Below are 23,844 nucleotides of genomic sequence, written 5' to 3'. Positions count from 1 at the left end.
CTTCCCCATGGCTAGGTAGTCCAGTCCATCTGAGCAGTTAAACACCACACACTGAACAGCAAGGGCTTTGGCCAGATCTTTGGTGGTTTCAGTTTTGCCTGTGCCTGCAGGTCCCTCAGGAGCTCCACCCAAATTTAAGAAAAATGCTCCAATCTTTGAAAGGGAACAATAAGCCAGATATCATAAAATAAAATAATTATGCCTCAAAATAATCAAAAAAGTTATAAATATGTAGCTAGCATGAATACTGTTTGTTTGGTTGTTGTTTCAGATTTAATAAATTGTAATAAATAGCATAAAATAAATTAGCCATTTAATATACCAAAGTTCGGTAGCATCTGTCTGTTAGCGGTGTGATGACCAGACGAGGAGAGTTTCCAAGGTATTCATAAGCATACTTGACATCACAGTTTATAATGCGGACACGAACATTGTCGTTAGCCCAATAGTAACGTAGCTGGGCAAGCCACTGGAAATCGGTCTCACTTGAAACTCCTGAAAAGGATGTCGAAAGTAGAAAATTAAAAAAAAAAAAAAAAAGGACAATATAACCACAAACAATTATGTCACACATTAAAGATAATTTTTAAAATAAAAAGAATGATTTCTTTATAAACTACATAATATCAGAGCTACCATGCAGATTAATCTAAACAAGATAACCTTTCTCTATCATCTCCATGACAACATCCCTGGCATGCACATCTATGGTCACTAGGGCTCCAAGAGTGGTGCGTGTCTGCTTGGGCAGCTTCCCCCTCACCAGCTCCACGATATCATTCAGCTGATTCTGCAGGTGCTCATAGTAGTTCTTCAGACCCTTATGAAATCATTGACATCTTAGACAAATAGCAAAATAAACACAGAATTTATGGTCCACTCATTTTCGGAGTGGTTCCCTTACATTAGCTCCGCTCCTGATGGCCTCATGTACCTCCAGTGTCCAGTACATCTGAGAAGTACAGAGGACCACCTGTCCAGGCCACTCACGTACCCACTGACTCCTTTTAGTCTCTGGATAAGCCTGAACACATTAATCACAGTAACACAGTGCATAAAATGTAATAAAGATCTAAATTTGAAACAAAAAGTGCAAATGAGTTTTACCAGCCTGGAGCGATTGATCACATCCCTGATGCTTCTCAGCATGATGTCTTCCACCTGCACCAGCCACTTTTCCACAGCTCCTCTTGCTTCCGAGGTAGAGATTTTCTCGATGAGCTCCACACGCTCCCCCTCACTGCTGTACATGGCTTGGATGTCCAGGTTGGGCAGGAAGTCCAGTTTGGCGATGCCCTCAAAGCATTTCTTTAAGTGAGGCTGTACTCGCATGGGATCTTTGGTTTCTGAGAGAATCTCCAGCATCTCATCATTTGACAGGAAAAAGAATCTACAGAGTGTGAAAAGGATTATTAATAAATATAGAGTTTATATGCCATGGTTGTTTGATAGTGTTGTTATTGTTACCTAAAACTAAAACTATTTCAATTGTTTTCCTTAACTAAAATAAAGATCAAATAAAATAAAAAAAACAGAAATGAAAATCCAAAATGTTCCCTTGGCAAATAAGAGAAAGATGAAATACTAAAATTACTAAAACTAAACTAAAATTATTATTTTTTTTTAATTATATAGAAAGAAAGACATTAGAAATAAAATAAATTAAAGCTAGATTCAAATATTTACAAAACCAAATACTAATAAATATGACAAAAGCAATAAAACAAACTAAAATGAAAATGAAAACTGAAAATATAAAAATGAAAGCTAATTATAAATATTAATCAACATTATATAATGAAACTGCAAAAATACTAACTATTTCCAAACATGTTTCCTGAACAAAATTCCTGTCTACCATTGGTCAAAAAACAAACAAACAACAAACTCACATCACTGGTTACGCCAGTATTGCTGTGTAAGAACTTGTCAGAATGATCAAACAAATAGCACTTAAAACTTTTCTGTAAAATCTTCTTATGAATGGCCTATTTTAACATTTAAAAAATGACATATTTTAGCTTGAAACATGCAAAATTTTAAAATGTATTACCGTGGAAAAAACAATCTTTTCTTTTCAAGGTATGCATTCAGGCCCTTCATAATGTTCTCAAGGAGGTTGTAGGACTCTTGCAGTTTTTCAAACAAACCAGGAAGAGAGGTTGCAGGTAAAATCTGTGCAAAAATGGGAGGATTATTGGTATTAGTTTCTTTCAAACATAAAATAAAACAAATGAATGAGATTCATGCTAGCACATGAGCAAAATGATTTCTAAACCTCCAATTCTTTTATTGTTTATATTTTGTATGTTTTATCACCTTTGGGTCCTTCACACAATGTGTCATGACGTCCTTCCAGTGTTTGTTTACAATCTGGAAGAGACGGCCCTCCTCAGGCATCTGCTTCATTATATCCTCTGAGCTGAAGATGGGCTCCAGGTATAGCCACTGATGTTGTACCTTCAGCCACTCATCTATAGTGTCTTGGATACGGATCAAACGCTCCTCCCAGACCTGGTATCAATCAGCAAAAATCAAAATTAATCTTTCTAAATTAACTCAGTATCCCTTGACCATGATAAAGAAACATGTTCTCTACCTTAGAATCTGTGTGAATATTCCTTTTGCACACACTTAACCAATTACTAAGAACATCTGAATCAATAAAAATGTGGTAGTCTTTAAATAGACACAAAAGTTTTTATATGTGCATTAAGCTCCAGGTGAGTGGAAAAGTTTTATTAGATTAATTCCTTCATTATTTTTTTCTTTTTAAATCTTTTTAATTTGCATTAATACATATTTATTTCCAAAAGAAACACATTGGTTTTTGAAGCAAGCTTGTTTTGTTTTGTTATATGTATTGGTTAATGTTTGTGAATAAAACAAAATACGCATTTTAATTTTCCAGTAATTGAGTGACTACAAAATGTCTTTAAATACCTATCCTTCAACTTCAAGTTCACCTTAATTTCTGTCTCGAAAGGCTTGATGAAAGGAGAGCCTCTCATGGTTTGGGTTTTCACTATCTGGTCATCTAGCATGGTTTGAATCTCATCCACAGAGGAAAGGATGGACACGCCAGTGTCCCTGTATGGATGATAATGAAATGACACCGTATCCCAAACCTCCACCATATTATGCATGGCCCTCTCCAGAGCGAATTCCTGAAAATGAACAGTTTCAACAAAATATGTGAGGTGTTTTGTCTCTTTACGGCATATAACTGCACCAAATCATCTTGGGTGGATCACGGTGTTATTACTTTGCTGGCTCCTGCACTGATGCTCTCAAAAAGTTCCAGGTACGGGGTGAGGTTCTGTCTGAGGATTTTTCGCAGAGTGCTGCCAGAATCAGGGGTCAAGTCGTGGCCCGCAATTTCTGACATTTGCTCCCAGTGCCGAGGTCTGATACCGGGGTTACACAGGATGGACACCATTGGAATGTACTCCTAAGAATATAAAACATAAAAATCCAGTCATTTATCTATCTACATGTCATTCCATGGGGGTGAGTAAATTGTTCATTTTTGGATGAACCAATCCTTTAATCTGTAGGGTGAAAACATCACCTTGAACTCTTTGACCTGCTCTACAACACTTGAGCAGATGAGAACAGTGGCACTCTCCTGTTTGTCCTCCTCTTCCTCTTTGGGCTTCCTCTTTTGTCCTGCTTTTTTCTCCTTTTCTTGCGCAGCCTTTTTTTGTTTCTGCACAAAGAACTTCAGCATCTTGTATATTTCTCTGATGTACTCTTCAACCTCCAGCTCTATACTCTCACCATTCAAATCCAAGAAAGCCCCGTCCATCCATCTACACTCAGATGACAAGATAGAATCCGTTATAACATAAATCAAGTTCTTGGAGAGGAAAAGAAACTGCCTGAAAATAGTGGCAATAAAGTAATGCATTTCATAATTATGGATCAGAGGAACATGAATGCACAAACCTCTTTCTTGTGCGTTGCCATTTCAGAACCAAGTTGAAGAGCTTCTGATAGGGCTCAATAGTTTCCTTGATCACCTCCACCTCTGGGTATAAGGTTTGTTCCCAATTGTAAAGGGCTTCTTCTTTGTTGATAAAGACAATTGATTCCTCAATGTCCTGGATTCGTTTCTGCACTGCTCTCACATCAGAAGCATACTGGAAAGGAGAGGAAGTATAGCAATACTATCTTTCAGAAGTCCAATAATCATGACAGGTTAGATCAAAGAAATAGTTTAGCCAAAAAAAAAAGCCTTCCTGTCATACCAATTATGTATTTACTTTCTTTCATAAAACACAACAGGAGATCTTAAACACAATGTCCAAGCTTCTGTTATCCATACAATAAAATAATGGCGATGCACCATGACAAGCTCCAAAAAAGAAAAAGCATCAAAAAGTATGAAAAACAGAAGCATGGATGTTCTACCTGACAGATATGCATTTGTGTTCCATGGAATATGGGATCGAAATGATGTGACTGACAAAGTGTATATTTTGGGTGGACTATTTCTTTAACTGGACAAATAAACTGAAGATTTCAGTTTGTAATATACCTGTTGAATCATATCGAGTTCAGAGCACTCTGCAAATTCCTCCATCCTGCGGCCTACTTTCTCTAGTTCTAGCAGCAGCTTCTCTCTTCGACCCATAAGTTCTTGCTGACCCTTTTGCTTGGCTTCATCCATCACCTACAAAAACAAGCGTGTTACAGTAAGTCCTTCTAACAGAAAACTTCAAGATTATATATTTGATATCCATTCAAATCCATCCCTGGATATTTATTCAAAATATCACCTCATCACTTTGATCGAAGATCGGGTAAATGTTTTGTGGCCAGAGCACTACTGTGGCATTCAGTTCAAGGTGCTCTGCATCAAAAATATGTACGTCCATCAAGTAATTCATCCTGTGTTGTGTCTCCTGGAAAAAAAATATTTTAAAATTTAATTTTTATCCACACTAAGAACATATAAAAGTAAATAGTTCTGAGGTACCCACCATTATCTTATTGTTGAGCTCCTCTAATTCCTTGGTTTTCACCTCATTAATGAAAGTAATCATTTCTATCATGTCCTCTGTTGTTTCAGGGACTTTCAAAGCCCTGTCCTGAATGGCCTCAAACTCTTTACAAATCCTGAAGAAAAAGAAAGTCTTTACTACATTTCAAATATATATATTTTGGAAGTTTTGGAAGACATAAAGGTGAATGAGGTGACATGAGGTGAACTATAACACATTGACAAAACAACTAGCACTGATCTTACTGAAGACTGCATTGATGGTGTGAGCTGACGAGCTTCCCCACAATGATTTCAGAAAGGGTTTTCGCTTTCTTTGCAAGACCTTGTTTGAGCTCCTCACAGTCCAGTCGCACCATGTCAAAATGGATCAAAGAGGGAAGACCAGATATCTCTTGCGACAATGCCCGAAACCGTTCCACTTGCTGACATGCAGGATGCAGAATACACGGACATGCAGTGTAAAACAGATTAAACACAAAACAATAAAAACAAACACCTTAGTATACTGTTAAAAATACATTACTGTTCAAAAGTTTGTGGTTAGTAAGATTTTTTTTGTTTTGAATGAAATTAATAAATACTTCTACATTGTATATATCATATTGTTACAAAAAAATTCTATTTCAAATAAATGCATCACAGTTTCCACAAAAAGTATTAAGCAGCACAACTGTTTTCAATATTGATAATAATAAGAAATGTTTCTTGAGCAGCAAATCAGCATATTAGAATCATTTCTGAAGGGTCATGTGACACTGAAGACTGGAGTAGAGATGCTGAAAATTCAGCTATACCATCACAGGAATAATAAATGTAAAATATATTCCAATAGAAAACAGTAATTTTAATAATGATATTTACTGTTTTTACTGTATTTTTGATCAAATAAATGCAGCATAGGCGACAAACAAAACAAACAAACAATAAATCTTATCGACCCTAAACTTTTGAACAGTAGCGTATATAATGTATTGATATAATGTAATGTAATAATGTATAATAAATCTGAGCAGACCTTAGCGTACTCATCAAAAGAATGCTCTTCTTCCATTAATTTTTCCACTTGAGACTGTGCCGTCCCATTGACCAACCAGTCATAGCTGTCAACTAAATAATATCCATGATAAAAGATTTTTTTTTAAAAAAACAGCAGAATAGAGTCACAAAACACATTGCTAACATCTATGTGGTTTTAGAGCATTGCTGTGTGGTTGCTAAGGTGTTGCTAGGGTGTTTTGGTCACTCACCATAACTCTGGAAGTGTTTGGCAGGTCCATCCAAGTTTATCCTTACAGCATTCCTAAGAGTGGTCTCTGCCCACATCTGAACATGATCTGAGAGCTTGGCATCCACTACAGAGATGTTGACCTCTGCTAGCCATGACTGGATCGTCTGCACTTTCTGTGGGACAGGCAAGACTTAACATCAAACATGTACACATAGATGGATCCGATCTGATTCACATAGTCAGAATAATTATGTGCAACCCAATTGCACAACAATATATTTCCCAACCTGCATGGTATTGCTGATCAGGTTTGCAATTTCAAGCACAGCCTGCTCTAGATCATGAAAATTAGGATAAAAATCCATCCTTTCGTCATCAAATATTAAGTCCATCTTGAATAGGGGGAGTTTGCTGATGTTGAGGGGATCAAACAAGCTGACAAATGCCACCACACTCCTCTCAACTAGAGCCTTTAGCTAAAAGAAAAACAAAGGGTAAACAAAACCAATGACACAAAAACACCAATAGTTGGAAATAAATCTCATAGTTACTGTTAGCAGATATGAAACTGCATGAAAAACAATATTTAGCTCACAGCTCACCTGATTAGATATAAGAGTTGAGGCACAGTTGTAAAAGGAGTCAAGTTTTTTGGGTTTGACATTGTGCAGAGTGTCTTTGCTGGTGAGCAGGTGAATGATTTTGGGGAACCAGGATTTCATGAGTCTGTCCTCGACTCTCTCACACTCCACAGCCACTTTGTTCTTCAGACTCTCACAGTCTATAGGCCCTGTGGACCTTTATAACAGGTTTCAAGATGTACATTACTCATTCAAATTTCAATTCATATGGATTACTACTTTAATATAGTTTAAATATAGGTTGTGTGACTTTCCAGAGTTAGCAAAAAAGCAAAGAAGTCTCATTAAAAGCTAATATTCTTCTTTTTTCTTTTTTTAAAGTAGATTAATTATTATATATTTATTATTTCTTAAAAGTAGTTTTGTTTTTATTTTATTTTATTCATATTTAATAACTTTTTTATTGCAATAAATAATTTTACTGCAAGAAAACCATAAAAAGGAACAGGAACTAGATCCTTATGACAAGTGTATTGAAAATATTGTATTTCTTTTTTCACATTTTTAGAATCATAATTTTATTTAATTTTATGGAAGATGGCGTAAATGCTATTAATAATGTTTGAAACCAACATGAATATAAAAGATTGCATATTTGTGCAACTTGTGTTTTGAATTTCATTTTCAAAAGATTTCTCCTTTTCATCTTGAAAATATTATTCACCCTTGACCCAAGCAACAAATACACAGCATGTAATCAGAAAATGAGTGATCCCAGATCACAAACACCATCATCATCAAGCAGAACAACAGTACCTGCAGTCTGAGAGATCAATAAGGAGCAGGTGGGAGAATGTGCTGTGGCAAATATCAAGGACACTCTTCATGGCTGGATGCAATATGTGTAGATTCTTCTGTATCTCTTTTCGACTCTGCACAAAGCTGTCATGCCATGGACAGGAGAAATCTAGGATCCTGGTGAAGCAAAACCAAGATCTTAAATCGTAAAACACTTTATAATCTGGCCATTTTAAAGGGTTATTTCACCCAAAAATGAAATTTCTGTCATTAATTACTCACCCTCATTTTGTTCCACACCCGAAAAGACTTTAATTTGTCTTCAGAATCCAAATTAAGATATTTTTGATGAAATCCGAGATATTTTTGATGAAATCTGATCCCCCATAGAAAGCAACGTAACTACCACATTTAAGGTCCAGAAACATAGTAAAGACATTGTTAAAATAGTCCGTGTGACTACAGTGGTTCAACCTTAATGTTACGAAGTGACGAGACTATTTTAACAATGTCTTTACTATCTTTCTGTGCCAGGTTGCATAAAGCACCTTAAGTGTAATTTTCCCTTAAGATCGCCCTTATGTTTCCCTTAAACTTAAGGGTGTTGCAGAAAATAACCGTTAAGTATTACTTAAATGTTTCTTTAGGTGAAACGTCATAAACCCTAAGAATTTCCCTTAAGTATGTATTTTTCACTTAAGTAATCCCTTAAAAAAACGTAAGTGTTGCATAAAGCCCCTTAACCCCTAAGTATAACATAAGGTTAGGAAAACTTCACCTTAAGTGTTACACAGAGTGAGCAGGTTCAATCCAAGTCTTCTAACGAGACACGATCGACCGCTTTATATGATAAACAAATTGTACTTTAGCGGTTTATTCACATAAACATTGATGAAATCACATATGTAGCACATATCTTATATGGTCAACGGAAGCGCAAACGTGCGTACATCACACGCAAAAACAAACCTCATTGGTTCTTGCGCGCACGTTTGAGCTTCCGACACAGCCGTAATCATATGGATGTCTTTCAATAAATGGACATAAATGATGAGAGAATATTAAAAATATCTTTATTTGTTATCCAAAGATGAATGAAAGTCTTATGGGTTTGGAACGACATGAGGGTGAGTGAATGACGGCAGAAATCTCAATTTTGAGTAAACTATCAATGTGAGTTTCTCGTCTTGTCGTTCTCTTTCATATTTGGTTTTCTTTTTTGTTTTCCTTATCCATCTTATGTTGTTTTCTGTGAAAACTTACCACGATATATATTAACAAATAACGTGTCCATGGCAACAGTAGAATTCTATAACGGCAAAACCTGGGTTGCTGTCGTGAAACACTTAACGGTTTCCCTTACCTAAGTGAACAGTTTAAGAGATTATATGCAACACCCTTAAGTCATTCCCTTAGTTAAGGGGAAATCACGCCTTAAGTGTCATACTGAAGGGAAAAACTTAAGGTGCTTTATGCAACCGGGCACTGGACCTTAAATGTGGTAATTACTTTCTATGGGGGATCAGAAACCTCTCGGATCTCATCAAAAATATCTTAATTTGTGTTCCGAAGAGGAACGAAGGTCCTGTGGGTTTGGAACGACATGAGGGTGAGTAATAAATGAAATTTAATTTTTGGGTGAACTAATCCTTTAAGATTAATATGTTAAATGTTGCTAGAACATTTATTTGTAAAAATGTGCACACTTACTCAGTCGATCTGTTGCTCTCTTGAGGAATTGTGTCAGTTGACTGTGGATTTTTCAGTATAGTGCTTACTAGAAAAAAACATTAATAACAACCTAATAAAAACCCAATATACCAAGTTTCAACAACAACAACAAATAACTTTAAAACACAAAAAATGGATCTAGAATTTATATTATTTACTGTAAATCTATAGTCATTTCTGAAGTTAGTTTTCTGGAAAATGTCCTTGTTAATCCCAAGTTTATGTTTTATGACAAATGAACAGGATCAATGTGATTTTGAATGACCACTTTGACATTATCAAGACAACAATGTCAATGATAATGTGATGTTTTTAATGTGATTATATTCCAGAGCAATGATTGGACTCACCTCTGTGCTTGATCATGACTCTGAGATAGGTGTCACCGACCTCCTTGCATATGTCCTCAAGCAACTCTTGTCTGCCGGGCCCCTGAAGGAGCCGATGGGACACACGGGCCAACATGGCATCCAGCCACTGTGGCTGAAATGGTGCGACAGGACTTCGCTCAACACACTCTTTCAGGAACAAGTAGTTCATCTACAAGAAGAATGTGGAGGGAAAAGTAAAAAACAGAATTAAATGAAAAGATCCACCATGTAAAAAACAGAGGTTAATTATGAGGTAAAATATAATAGCATACATATCGTTTCCGCTCTTCATTGATCATCTAGAAAACAAAATTAAATTTCATTATTAACAAATACAATGCATCTCTATTTAAAATCATACACTGTGTGAGATGTATGATCAAGTAAAAAGGTCATACTGTTGAGGGAAGCTCTGGTTCAGGAGATGAAGGTGATGCCGGTCCTGCTTCCTTGGCCTGCATGTAAGCTTGCATTGCCCTGTCAACACAATTTCAGATATCACATTACAATATTACTCTGTTATATTATAAAACACCCAATGACATATATTCGGGTAGATGACAACATCTCAAGCATATCTAAAACTACAGTAAACATTTTTCTAATTTTTGGATAATTATTACACATGCTATTGTTATGACCATACATTAATTAAGTGATCACTTATTCGAATGTATACATTAAAACTTTACAATTTTGTTTAAGTGAATTGCAACAAAAAGCTAAAATGTGATTATAAAAGTGAAACACTTGGAAAGTAATTGCACAATATACACTACGGTTTAACCGTTTGGGGTCTGTTAGATTTTTAAATGTTTTAGAAAGAAGTCTCGTACTACGGAAGAGGATTAGGGCCAAGCAATAATAAAACATAAAACCATCTCGAGATTAAAGTTGTTAAATTTCGAGAAAAAACTTGTTAAATTTCTAGAAAAAAGTCGAAATAAAATGTTGAGAATAAACTCATTAAATTACGAGAAAAATGTCGTTAAATTTCAAGAAAAAAGTCGAGATAAAATGTTGAGAATAAAGTTATTAAATTACGAGAAAAAAACGTGTCAAATTTCGAGAAAAAAGTCGAGATAAAATGTTGAGAATAAAGTCATTAAATTACGAGAAAAAAGTCGTTAAATTTCGAGAAAAAAGTCGAGATAAAATGTTGAGAATACACTCCTTAAATTACAAGAAAAATTTCATTAAATTTCGAGAAAAAAGTCGAGATAAAATGTTGAGAATAAAGTCATAATTTAATGTGTTTATTCTCAACATTTTATCTCGACTTTTTTCTCGAAATTTAACGAGTTCTCATAATTTAACGAATTTGTTCTCGTAATTTAACGACTTTTTTCTCGTAATTTAATGACTTTATTCTCAACATTTTATCTCGGCTTTCTTCTCGAAATTTAACAAGTTTTTTTCTCGTAATTTAACGAGTTTATTTTCAACATTTTATCTCAGCTTTTTTCTCGTAATTTAATGAGTTTATTCTCAACATTTTCTCTCGACTTTTTTCTCGAAATTTAACGAGTTTTTTCTCGAAATTTAACAACTTTAATCTCGAGATGTTTTTTTTTTTTATTATTGCTTCGACCTAATCCTCTTCCGTATCTTACACTCAACAAGGCTGCATTTATTTAATCAAAATACAGTAAAAACAGTAATATTGTGGAAAAATTATTACAATTTATAAAAACTATTTTTATATTAATATATTTTAATGTAATTCAGTTAAAGCTGAATTGTCAGCAGCTGCAGTCTTCAGTGTCACATGATCCTTCAGAAATCATTCTAATATGCTGATTTGCTGTTCAAGAATATTATTATCAATGTTGAAAACAGTTAAGATGATTGTGAAAACTTTTATTTGTTTGTTCAGGATTCTTTTATGAATAGAAAATTTAAAAAAAGCATTTTGTTAAGAAATATTTTCCAACGTTATGAATCTTTTTACAGTCACTTTAGATTAATGTAATGCATCTTTGCTGAATAAAAGTACTTTTTTATTAAAACAAATAGTAACCCCAAACTTTTGAACGGTAGTGTATTTGTAATGTTCAACCAACATTTGTATATTAAATAAAAACGCCCAGGTTAATTGTGAGTAACAAAGAATAAGAAAATAATAATTAAATACACCAGCAAAGCTGTTAATATTACATCATTTTTTGGAGCTGTTGTCGCTGTTCCTTGCTCCTTCTGTGTCGCAGGAGTTTTCTCCTCACGGCCAGCCTGCTCTCTGGAAGGCCTGACTCTCCCTCCTGGACCGGTGGACTTGGGATAGGAGGCAGAGCATTGTACCTCTTCAAACCATCCACCGTCCGAGACTTAAATGCCCCTGATGAGGTCATCATTTCAGCGACTGAAAAAAGCACGACATTTGTTCCGTTTAAACATAATGTGTTCAAGCATTTGTTTGTATTGCGAGAAATATGAGGGGAAACATATCAAACCGAATTTTGTGTTAATACCGAACTTAAATAAATCAGTTTGTAAAGTAATTACGCATTTACCGTTTATCTAGCTTTGACACATCATTCGTACTCCCAACGGTATTTTTGAGCTCCAAACTGACAAGTTTGTTGCACTTGTGGTATTTCCGTCAACATATAGGTTACCATGGATGCAAAATCGGAAGTGCTTTGTTATCAGCGAACACAAGGAGCGCATTTGAGGAAAGTAAGTAGTGAGATGGGTCAAAGAATTTAAAATTGCTAACTATATGTGGCCTATTTCAAGTTACTGACTGACGCTTTTTTGTATTGTCTTTAATATCTGTTAAATCATTTTTTTTTTTGCTTAATGTTGTTTAATAATAATAATAATAATAATAATGTTTCCAAAGCAAAAAAAAAAAAAAAAAAAAAAAAAAAATTCTGATTTACTCACTTAATTATGTCTTTCCGAACCTGTATGACTTTCTATCTTCTGTGTGCTGCAAAAGTATATCACTTACGATCCTTGTTAAGCAAAATACAGACACAGTTACCATTCACTTTTATTGTATAGATGAAATATACAATTAAAATACTGTAAATAGTGAATTTGACTGTCAGTCCCCAACATTCTAACTTGTGTGTTTCACAGAAGAAAGTCATTTAATATTATTTTTTATATATAATTGGGGTTTTTCTTTCCTATATTAAACCCTGTAAAGCCTGATAGTAGTCAGAAAAAAAACTTTAGATCATTTAAAAAAAAAAAAAAATGGAACAGAATTGAACTTTTAGACAATTAAAAAAAAAAACAATCCTTAAAAAAACATTTGCAAATGTGTTTTATGTTTTGGTTCATATTTGGGGAGGACAAAAACACCTTAATTATTTATGTCAAAAATTAAGATGACATTCTGATAGCTTGTAAATCAGTATAGCAGGCTACTTACATAATAAAAGCATGTAATAAGACAAAAGTACGTTTTTTGTTGCTAAGGTATCTCAATGAATACAACATATTATTGGAAGTTATAGGGTGATGATACTTTTATTATGTATCATCACCCTATAACTTCCAATAATATGTAGTATTCATTGAGATACCTTAGCAACAAAAAACATACTCATTTGCATATCCTAATGTGGATGTCAAGACTTAACAAAGATGAATTTTGGTGCTGAACGAAGTATGCATTCATCACCAAACTGATGAAATAGAAAAATAAAAGTTGAAGGTTTGAATTTTTGAACACTACACACCACAAGATGGCAACATTTTCCTAACATCATTAGAATTTCCCGCATGGTGTGATTAATGTGGTACTGGTAGATGCCCTGTAGTTTAATTACCTTCTGAGAGATCCTACTTTGTCTGTCTGGGTGTGAACCGTCTGGGTGTGATTCATTTGCAGCCACTGTGGTCCAGTAAACGTCCTTGCCCTGAAAATGAGTTCTCGTGTAAGCAAACCCATAATAAAGGGTGTCTGAGGACAAGACAGCCTGGGTGGTTTCAGATCAGTTTGCAATAACATTAGGCGTCTTAAACAGCAAACTAAATTTGGCCTCAAAATAGTTTCATACGGTCCCTCAAGTGATCTGATAAAAATATGTTCTGCATTTTCTGCAGTGTCAAAGCAAGCTATTAACAAGTTTACTTCTTCTATCATTATGAGCAAAAGCAGCACAACATTTAAACTTTGTCTACGCTGCATTTCACTGTATTAAGGCCAGTGTGAAGGCGACATTAAAATAGGTCTGTCTTACCCAATGAAGATGACTGACAGTTGTCACTCTGCTTATCAATCACGCTGTAAGCACATTTGAGACAAGGGGCAAATGACCCACTTGGGTCAGTAAAACCACTCTGCTGGCATTCATTTACACAACACAAATCTAGATAAGATGTTGACCATAAACAGAACTTTTTACCACAAATCTCCTCTTGCTTTTTTAAAGCATGCCATACTATGAAAGTCAATGGGGTCCAATGTTGTTTTGGACATTTAAAACATTTCTTTTGTGTTCCACAGGGAAAAAAAAAGAAAAAGTCATACAGGGTTGGAACGACATGAGGGTGAGTAAAAATTTTGGGGTGAACTATGCCTTTTTAAGATTATTATGCACAGTGGAGGTTGATAAGGTTTAGGTGTTTCTACTATTTGATTCCTTTTGGTTATCAAAGCTTTCAGTGTAAATCTAGGTCAGTTGTCACGACCTTTAATTCTGCTTTTAAACAAATTCACGCTCTCAAGTCATTTTTAGACGTGCCAGATATCAAGTGATTATGAAACGAGGCTCCTGGGACTGGAGCTGAAACACATAAAGCCCTTTGCTTGAGGTTGGTCGGCAGCTACTGTATGTTTGTATGAGACAGAGGGTGCAGAGAGAGAGGAAAACGATAGGGGAGGGGTAGAAGAGTGTGTGTGTGTGTGTGTGCGAGAGGGTGTGGGGAGAGAGAAAGGCTGCAAGAATGAAGGCTGTGAGGCGAATGACGCACGATTATCTCCCCCCTGCCCGCTGATTGGCTGCGCGGGCCGCCCGTCAGAGAGCCCAGGTTTAGGGATGTGCGTTCAGAGCAGATTATGAAGCAGACCTCATCTCTGGCAGTCTCGTCAGATTGTCTCAATGGCTAAACACAAGCTTTTCCTGTTTTTTTCCCTGTTACTGTGTGTGTTTATCTCTCTGTCTTTGCCCTTCGATCAAGTGCCTGCGATCCTGGACAGGAGGTAAGAGCTGCGCTTTCAGCTCTAGCGTGGGGAGGGGGAATGGGGCAGTGATGCTGTGCAGCTGATGCACTGTCTTAGTCTTTTACAGTGGGCAAGAGACACCAAGAAAATGCGCTTTATTAGGAAAATGCTGAAAGAGCATTCAAGGAACTCATAAATTAATTTGACGTACGTGGGCTCTGGATTCAGAGTGTGTTGTGGTTTTGCTGCAGTTTTTCTTCTCTGTAAGTACAAGACATTCAAACATGGCTATGACAATGGGACAGCAGGCAGACCCTATCCAGTGTCTGTAGGAGTCAGTTTACAGATGCTACTCCAAGAAACAGAAGAAAGAAGTGAGATTCGGATGGCTCTGGCTATATGAACATCTTTAAATATACTCATTCGGTTTATCGTACACTTTTACAGTTGATGAATTCCTTTACTCATTTCAAAGCTGGAATAGCATAAATATGTTAATTTAGATACATTTATTTATTTTTATTTTTTTAGTAATTTACAACTGATTGACTCATCTGATATTACTGTAAAAATAATACTAGTTATGAGTAATCTATTGCTCACCACACAGGATAGAGATAGTTTAAATTTAAATGAAATTACCAAAAAAAAGTTTCACAAAAATTTGTCAAAAAATATAATCGAATAACTACTTTTTGTATATTTTAAATGAGATTTACTGTATATATTAAGTTAAACATCAGCAAACTTAAAAAAATATATATATTTAGTTTATCTCTTTGGTTGGATGATGCCTGATTTGTCACATGATATATTTTTCTTTTTTATGTTTTTTTTTATTGCAATTGTTTGAAATGAAAAAGATCCAAGTTGAGGTTTTTGTCATTTTTAACTTGATCAAAGAGCCAAAATTATGTTTAAAGAAGTAAATTGGTTATTCTTTTGTGTTACCTCCTAGAAATCCAAGCCTTTATATGTGAATATATGAATATTATATGTGAATATTTTATATGATAGAGATCAAGCTGTCTTCCTTTAGTTCTGTAAACCGCAGCTATGGTAAACAACCTACCAACTTGCCCATCCCTCCCTAGATAGAATCTAAAGCTTAGGATTTATAGGGATAAGAACAGCATTGCAGACTGTTGAAACATTGGGGATCTTGTTAGTCCAGAAATGTGTCTTAGGAGTAAAAAAGTGTTGAGTGGTTTACAACCGTTCTCAAGTTTCTCAGGGTCACTGCAGACCAAAACAGACAGTCAAGAATGGCAGCAAGTGGAATTAAACCAAAGGTTTTAATCTTATTACCATTTAACAGACAAATCTATTTTAAAGCATTGTTGTGTTTGTAGAATACTGTGCTAATCTGTATGCTAAACCTATAATATGTATGCAAAAGATGATATTGAGCTCTGACAGAGCCAGTGAGGTGAAGACATAGTGTGAGCGCTGCTTTTCATTACATAAATGCTCAATTCAGCACTTAGGCTACTGTGTCCAGCCATAACCAATGACAGCAGCGCAGTCCTCAGCTGCTGACCTCGGTAAACTGGCATTAGAACAAAGGCGAGAGTCACTCCTCGTGCACACACACTCCTCAGCAGGGCTCTGAAGACCATATTTGCTGTGCTTACGTTGGTTTATTTTTTAGCATAACTACACTCTAAAAAATGCTGGGTTAAAAACAACCCAAGTTGGGTTGAAAATGGACAAACCCAGCGATTGGTTTGTTTTAACCCAGCAGTTGGGTTAAATGTTTGCCCAACCTGCTGGGTAGTTTTACTTAACTCAACTATTGTTTAAAAATTACAGTATTGCTTACTTAAAATGAACCCAAAATATCTTGAAAATGATTAATATGTGTAATAAATGAACATTTTAATTTCATTTTAGATTCATTTTAAGTCAGCCATATAGTCATTTTCAAAAAATAGTTGGGTTAAATAAAACTACCTAGCAGGTTGGGCATACATTAAACCCAACAGTTGGATTTGTCCATTTTCAACCCAACTTGGGTTGTTTTTAACCCAGCAGTTTTTAGAGTGTACCTGGAAAGAAGAAAAAAACTGTACAAATGTAGTTCTAGAGCTCATTTGTATGTCATTTCTATGCATATGTACATTGTTTTGGATTTTATTTTCCGGGAAATACCCGGAAAGAAGAAAAATTGAGCCCTTCATGTGTCATTTTTTCAGTTTTTGCACCTGAATTTGAGATGTATTGTCACCTTGATTGGATTATAGGGGTTTTATGAGTCAATATGTCACATCTCTGTTGATTCAATGCTCATATCACGCTTAGGAACTGAATGAACTTAAATGCTCCGTGCAGTAATCTGTTTATTTTCCCCACAAGTCTGATGTTTTGCTGTATTCTTTAATCTCTTACATGATCACAAAGCTCTAAGCGCTAAATTCCAGTGTAGTAGAGGTGGGTGGGGTGGGCCTGGTGTAGTACATAAGAGATGGACCTAAAGGGAGTGAACCAGGGTCATCTGATGCTCTCGTTTACAATCACACACCCTACTGACTTTGCTGCAGGTGAACAGGCCTTAATCTAGGCCCAGCTCTGGACATCAACACATTGACATAGCAGGAAACCTTCTCCCAAATAGGGCAGCAGATTCTTAATAAGGTTCTAGGAGATCGTCCGCCAAGCTCATTATCTCTGCGATTAGACGTATAAACGGTTCATCTTAGGATAATCCAGCAAGTTCCAGCGCGAGGGACAAGGTAGCACATGATGTGCATATGTACACGCAAGGTGCCATTAAGTAATTTTCAGCTCCCAATTTGTTGATAGACTTGAGGTGCTAAGCACATGAGAATCATGACATTCAGCTAAATGTCTTGTCTTCTCCTGAGACACTAATCTGGACTGAAGATGTCAGACTTGTGGTCATGCATCACTGGTGCATCAAGCTGAGTGGATCTATGGGAAATCTGTCTTAGACGCTGATAAGTAGGCCACAGCCTGACACAAAGAGATCAACCCCCTTTTTGTTTTGCTTTGTTTTTCCATCACAGCTCGGAGGTCCCACCATATCAAGCTGTGAGAATTAGAACAGGTCAGTATCTATTACTTTAATGGCAGTTATGCTTTTTGGGTTTACTTGCATTATTTGTGTAACTTTCTGCATTCAGCTTTGTTTATATTAGTAATCCCAATTTCTGCTGAGTGTGATTTTTTTTGGTCACTTTTGTTAACTTTGTGCATAATGGTGTAAAGTCAAATGTGTGTTTATCTATTTATTTACATTGCGTTATTGAGCAAGCTGCCAGGTCGAATGAAACAGTTTTATGCTACATTTTAATAAACAAGAAGTTAATATTGCATAATTTACAAGTTAACTATTTTTGCTTCTTCCAAGCGAAGCCACAGCAGTTATGTCTCCGAATAACATACAGCAGTCGACTTTTGTTTTGAACAAATTGGTTGAGTGAACAATTCAATGACTTGCTCATAAAAACCATTCATGAATGAAAGTGTTTTTGAGCAAATCAGTTGCCTGAAATTGACTCAATGAATCACTTATATCACCACCCACTGGTGTAATGATTTAACGTGTAGAAAGTGTCACTGAAAAATCCCCACTGCCAGTCAAATTCAGGAACTTGAATTAACTTGTATAACGACAGTTTAAGCAGCTTTTATTTAAAAAGTTTATTAGAAGCTAATATAAATGGAATATTATTTCAGATTGAAATAAACAATGTACAGTACTAGTTTTATCTCTAGACCTCATTTTTGTCTTTTTGAATTTTACTTTCATACAGCACATTTGTGTGCTGTGTGATTCTCTGTGCTGGAAAAAACTCACCATCTTCCCAATTGTCCTATTTCAACATTTTGTGATGCAGATGGAGAACATGTTGAGAGTCCAAGTGCCTCACACGAGGAGAGTTATTCGCCTGCAGCTGAAAATCCACTCAGAAGAATACTGCAGGTATTGCATTTTCCGTGATAGTCAATGTGACCTTGGCTTCCATAAGCAACATCTCTGCCTTAATTCACCCAGCATCCTACAAGACCAATAACAGTGAAGGATTTAAAACTAACATATTATGAGGGGGGAAAAAAGCATTTGTGATCTAGGAAATATCTGTCACATCTGTTATCTTAAGCTTGAGCGTTTCTTGAGAAAACCTTTGAGATCAGAGAAGCCCATCAATAATGCACATGTTCCATACATCATCACTCAGTTTGTCCTGTTGTCATTTTCAAACAGCCTTACGGGTGGCATCTGCATGCCCAGCCCAGAACCAAACGGAAGTTACTACAGTCTACCAGCTCGGGACCTTACTCCCCACTGACTGTAGCTTACAATGGCAAGATCTGCATCCTCTTCAAAGCTAAGAGACTGGCTATTCGATACAGGAACAACACTTTCCTGGACCTCACAGAGAGGGTGTTTGGACCCAATGCACAAGTAGACACCAAAGGCTCTCTTTGTACAAAGGAGAAAGCCACGTAAGTATTCTTGAAAACTCTTCCTGCCATAGATTCAGTAGATTTTGTACTATATATAGTGGCCCTAAAATTTATTTTTTAGACTTAGTCATTACATTATATATTAAAATATGACCTTGTTATCGAACAAAATATGTAACAAAATATCAAACCAAAGTGACATTTATTTAAAAGAACGATAAAACAATAGCTATATTGTTCAAAATGAAAAAAGTATTTCAACACTTTGGACTGAGGGGAACTGACTTCATCCACTAAATTCATGTTTGTAGGTGCCATTTGGTTACTGGATATTTAATGATATTTTAATATTTTATTTTTCACATTCAGACATTTTATGTGGGGCTCAGTAATTGGAGTCAGTAAGATTTTTTTTAACCTTTTGGTGCTCTGCGTGTTGGTCAAAAATGACAGATGTTTTTTTTTTTTTTTTACATTTTCAATGAAATTAATGTACTATATTTTAGTTCTATAATTTTTTTTATTTAATATTTTGTATTTTTAAGTCATTTTATGGTACTAAATTATATTTACGCTGTAGTTATAATCCATTTATTCACTTTTTGAGCATGGACCTAAAAATGAAATTTCCAACTTATACAACTCATACATTTTGAATGCTTAAGGGCACAGACTTAATTTTCAATTAAGTGATTTTTTTTTTTTTTTTTTTAAGTTTTTACATTTTTACATTTATTGTTATGAAAAATGCACAAAAATACTATTTAATTAATTAATTTTTTCAAAAACTAAAACTGTAAGAAAATCAAAGCATAAATCTAAACAAGTTGTGTTCCAAATTTGTGCTTGATATCTAAAAAAAAATGGGCTTTCAGTAAGATTTTGTTTGGCTGCAGTACCAAATGTTTTCACTAGATGAAATTAGTCTCCCATTCATTTCCAATGAGGCCATTTTTGTGTTCACATAGCAAGTGCCAAAACCTTTACCAAGTTTCGTACCATTCCGATGAAGTAAAAAAAAAATAATCGAATGACCTTAGAGCACCAGAGGGTTGACAGTAAAAATATTTCTAATGTTACAAAAATGTCAAATACATGCTATTCTTTTAAACTTGCTAATTATCAAAGAATCCAGAGAAAATGTCTCACAGTTCCCACAAAAATATTAAACAGTACTGTATATATAATCTGATGACAATTTTGCATTTTTATAGGCTATCTTTGCATTTGGGCGATGTGGAAGACATCAGGGGACTTGTTATCAGGTAAACACTCTTTTTCTTCTTCTACACTCATCTTGACGTATCCATCAGAAGCTTGCGCAAAACCTCACGGGCTGATAATTACATTCAGTTGTTAATTACTTCCTCTTGTCTGTTTTCTGAAGGCTTCAGATGTCCAACACATTCTACGAATCAGTAAGCCAGAACTGGTTCACTCTGGACAGTGTTCACATCCACTACAACTGGACTCACGAGGCCACGTTCAATGCCACGGAGGTCTATGCCCCCGCCACCTATTCTTACCACTGCCAGCATGTCAGCAGCTTACAGAAATATGACACCCTACTGGTGCCCAGCTCCCACACTGACAGCTCGGCAAACTGGCACATCACTTTCACAGATTTTCAGGTAGCTGCCATGAAATGTGCTCGAGTGTTTTCAAAAAGTTTACTGAAATGTTGTATTTCTGAGAGTCTGTGTGGTTTTAGCTGACATACTGTATTTGAAAATGACTAAGTTTATTTATAGAAAATGCTCAACAAAACAGTACAAAGTTCTTTATTGTCATAGATGTATGGTTCTGTGAAGAACCTTTAACATCCATGGAACCTTTCCATTGCACAAAAGGTTCTTTGTAGCGGAAAAAAGGTTGTTTAGATTTTAAAAATGTTCTTCACACTAAAAAAAATGGTTCTTTTAAGAACTATTCACTGAACCAAAATTGATTCATAAATGGAATCACTGAGAAAACCCCATTTTGGATCCTTTATTTTAAAAGAGTGCATAAGGGGCGATTCACATAGCATTGTTGCTTTTAATTTGACAAAAAAAAATGTGTTACAAAATTCAAATTTGTCCATTTTTTGTAAGACGATAAATATGAAACATAACAAAAATACCCAGCATATTATTAAAAAATAAATACATTTTTGTATTTCTAAAAACATTTCTCCGTTTTATACATCAGTCAACAGAGCAAGGTCTAGTTCATGTTTAGGTTCCCAATACAATTTAAAGGAATTTATTTGTTATTTAGCACATTCTCAGACAGAAAACATTTGTTTTATATCTTTTTTCAGATCCAGGCCTTTAATGTCCAGTCCAACAAGTTTGCTTCAGCAAGTGACTGTGCAACTTTCTTCACTCCAGCCATCTTGATGGGCCTAATCACCTCTTTGATTCTGCTACTCGTGTTGGCTTACGCCCTGCACATGGTCGTCCACCTCAAGCACATTGATCGTTACGAAGAGCACAAGACCACTGTCTACTTCCCCCGCACTCCCGAGGCCGAGCTTCCAGACAAGAACAGCGTGTGAGGAGCGACGGCGGTGCTGTAAAACCAGCAAAAGACCAGCGTGTAAAGGATTGCTAGTTCTGATTCTGGATGGCTACGTTGTCCTCTTAGTCTTCCTCCTGCCTGGCACTAATTCCTCCCCTTATCACTGTCTTAACCTTACTTCTTACAACCAGAGGATGAGATTACCTGATTCATCAGGTGTTAAAACCCAGGCTGGAGCCAAAACCTGGACATCTCACGGCTTTCCAGGACCAGTACTGGGAAGCCTATGAAACGAGGACAAAAAAAAAATGTGAGATTGCCTTTTAATAGATCACCATTCTGGTGGACTTTTCAAAGCACTTCACTAACTGGATACAAGTACTGTGGTTAGAAATATACTAATTGACAAGGCAGAGATGGCAGAAGAGAAAAGACTGTGAAACCAAAATGACTGTGGTTTGATATGGAAGTCTTCTTCTTTTTTCTTTTTTTTTTAACAGTACTTCATAAATCACCAACTCATTCATCTGTAATGGAGTCCGCAGACTGATCTGCCAATTACAAGAACTGTTATATGACTGCCAAAGTGGTGCAAAATTGTTTGTCAACCTTGATGGGTAACTGACAGTAATAATGTGAATATGATACATACAAAAACCATAAATGTACAGTGCTTAATACTATTTATGTATTCCAGGACTATACAATATAGATTCAGGAACTTCATAAATATACTCATTGGCTTTAAATGATCAGCTAGATATTCATATAAATCTAGATTCAACTGCTGTTTTAGTAATTAACAAACTTCCAGTATTAAGCACCTTCAAATCTATAAATATCAAGTGCGTAAAATGTATAGCAAGAAAAAGACTTTTTTAAGCTTCAGAAACTGATGTATTGCACAGAACATTTTTATATGATCTCATAATTGCTAGATCTATATGCTGTTCCTTTTCAGGTGGAATATATTAGGACTAATAGATGAATTTAGCACCCCTTAAGAATTTATAGTACAGACAGTATAACTATAGTGAGGTAATGCTGAAAGAATGCTGTACAATTATTCATGTAAGTGTTTAATACCCTCAGTATCATAATCAGTATACCTCTATATCTACAATTATAACATCAGTAACTCATTATCACAATAACCTGCAGCATGACAATGACTAGAGATAAACCTCTACCATGGCACGTCTGATTCTGGAGGTAACAATGTGTTCATTTGAATGATGGTCATACACACTGAAGTGCACAAGAAGTTTTCTGAACATCAGTCAATTCAGTCTGAACAATAAACAGTGAACAGATCAAAATTCAAAGTGCGTCGTATCTCTATATCTTTAAAAGTAGAAAAACACATGCGTTTCTTGTGTTGTTCTCCATGTATGGTAAAGCAGTGGTCGTGGCCATGCAGACCGCTGCCCACCTCATGCTGACCGTCTGCTATGGCCCCGTATTTTTGCGGTGAAAAGGCAGCAACCCCCTCCTGTTCCATTTTTCCTGCCCTTTCTGCCATCTGCTTTCATCTCACACTTCTCAGCAGTAGCCTGCGGCGCTGCCTTCTTACCGGGACAGTTTACCTGTCTGCCTTCGAAACAAACTTTACTCACACATGCTCTACTTTCTGCGTCACTGACTCTCACAGCTCGAGTGAGTTTTCCTGCAGGGTCTAACAGCGTCACAGCTGGCATTAGTCTGGCTTTGTGCTGCATATACAAACAATATCATGTTGGTTTAGTCATGGCTGAGTGCTACTTACTAATTGTTATCTCCTTTATTATTTAATTTCTTTACACAGCGCTCTGGAATACTCGGTTCTGATGTTGTCAATCCGTCGTCCATGGCAGCGCTGCTGCAGTCCGCGCATCCGGGTAACTGAAACTGGCGCTACTTTCATGTTTCTTGTATCACACAGCGAAACCCCGTTGTCTTGTTACATATAAACACAACTTGCACAATCATGACCTCAGATGACTTCAGTAGCTTATTAAAGGTGCCCTAGAATCAAAAACTTAATTTACCTTGGCATAATTGAATAACAAGAGTTCAGTACATGGAAATGACATACA

General features: G+C 35.8%; 2 protein-coding genes across 2 annotated transcripts in view; one reads left to right on the top strand and one right to left on the bottom strand.

Annotated features, from left to right (window-relative positions):
- Positions 1-12,311, bottom strand: part of dnah12 (dynein, axonemal, heavy chain 12) — a 32,233-nt gene extending 19,922 nt beyond the window's left edge. Inside the window, exons 1-26 of the mRNA XM_067370419.1 lie at positions 12,228-12,311; positions 11,875-12,076; positions 10,116-10,203; positions 9,990-10,016; positions 9,697-9,886; positions 9,326-9,392; positions 7,634-7,792; positions 6,839-7,034; positions 6,524-6,712; positions 6,256-6,409; positions 6,024-6,115; positions 5,252-5,430; positions 4,986-5,121; positions 4,782-4,907; positions 4,541-4,675; positions 3,949-4,142; positions 3,572-3,812; positions 3,266-3,451; positions 2,967-3,167; positions 2,320-2,514; positions 2,054-2,175; positions 1,108-1,390; positions 905-1,024; positions 664-820; positions 323-495; positions 1-153 (exon numbers count right to left, since the gene is read on the bottom strand). Coding sequence (XP_067226520.1) covers positions 1-153; positions 323-495; positions 664-820; positions 905-1,024; positions 1,108-1,390; positions 2,054-2,175; positions 2,320-2,514; positions 2,967-3,167; positions 3,266-3,451; positions 3,572-3,812; positions 3,949-4,142; positions 4,541-4,675; positions 4,782-4,907; positions 4,986-5,121; positions 5,252-5,430; positions 6,024-6,115; positions 6,256-6,409; positions 6,524-6,712; positions 6,839-7,034; positions 7,634-7,792; positions 9,326-9,392; positions 9,697-9,886; positions 9,990-10,016; positions 10,116-10,203; positions 11,875-12,068 — 3,957 coding nt within the window. The 5' untranslated portion in view covers positions 12,069-12,076; positions 12,228-12,311. The remainder of the gene's footprint in view (positions 154-322; positions 496-663; positions 821-904; positions 1,025-1,107; positions 1,391-2,053; positions 2,176-2,319; positions 2,515-2,966; positions 3,168-3,265; positions 3,452-3,571; positions 3,813-3,948; positions 4,143-4,540; positions 4,676-4,781; positions 4,908-4,985; positions 5,122-5,251; positions 5,431-6,023; positions 6,116-6,255; positions 6,410-6,523; positions 6,713-6,838; positions 7,035-7,633; positions 7,793-9,325; positions 9,393-9,696; positions 9,887-9,989; positions 10,017-10,115; positions 10,204-11,874; positions 12,077-12,227) is intronic.
- A 2,437-nt stretch (positions 12,312-14,748) lies between these two features.
- Positions 14,749-22,613, top strand: atp6ap1lb (ATPase H+ transporting accessory protein 1 like b). The gene is made up of 7 exons (XM_067372281.1): positions 14,749-14,875; positions 17,863-17,903; positions 18,697-18,782; positions 19,065-19,306; positions 20,482-20,532; positions 20,655-20,898; positions 21,570-22,613. Exons 1-7 carry the CDS (start codon positions 14,775-14,777, stop codon positions 21,804-21,806), a joined length of 1,002 nt encoding a protein of 333 aa, XP_067228382.1. The 5' UTR covers positions 14,749-14,774; the 3' UTR covers positions 21,807-22,613.
- Positions 22,614-23,844: the final 1,231 nt, after the last annotated feature.

This window comes from Chanodichthys erythropterus, chromosome 20 (assembly GCF_024489055.1).
Source record: "Chanodichthys erythropterus isolate Z2021 chromosome 20, ASM2448905v1, whole genome shotgun sequence".
Lineage (NCBI taxonomy): Eukaryota > Metazoa > Chordata > Actinopteri > Cypriniformes > Xenocyprididae > Chanodichthys > Chanodichthys erythropterus.
Note: the sequence above shows the minus strand (reverse complement) of the source record. Positions and strands in the feature narration are given on the sequence as shown.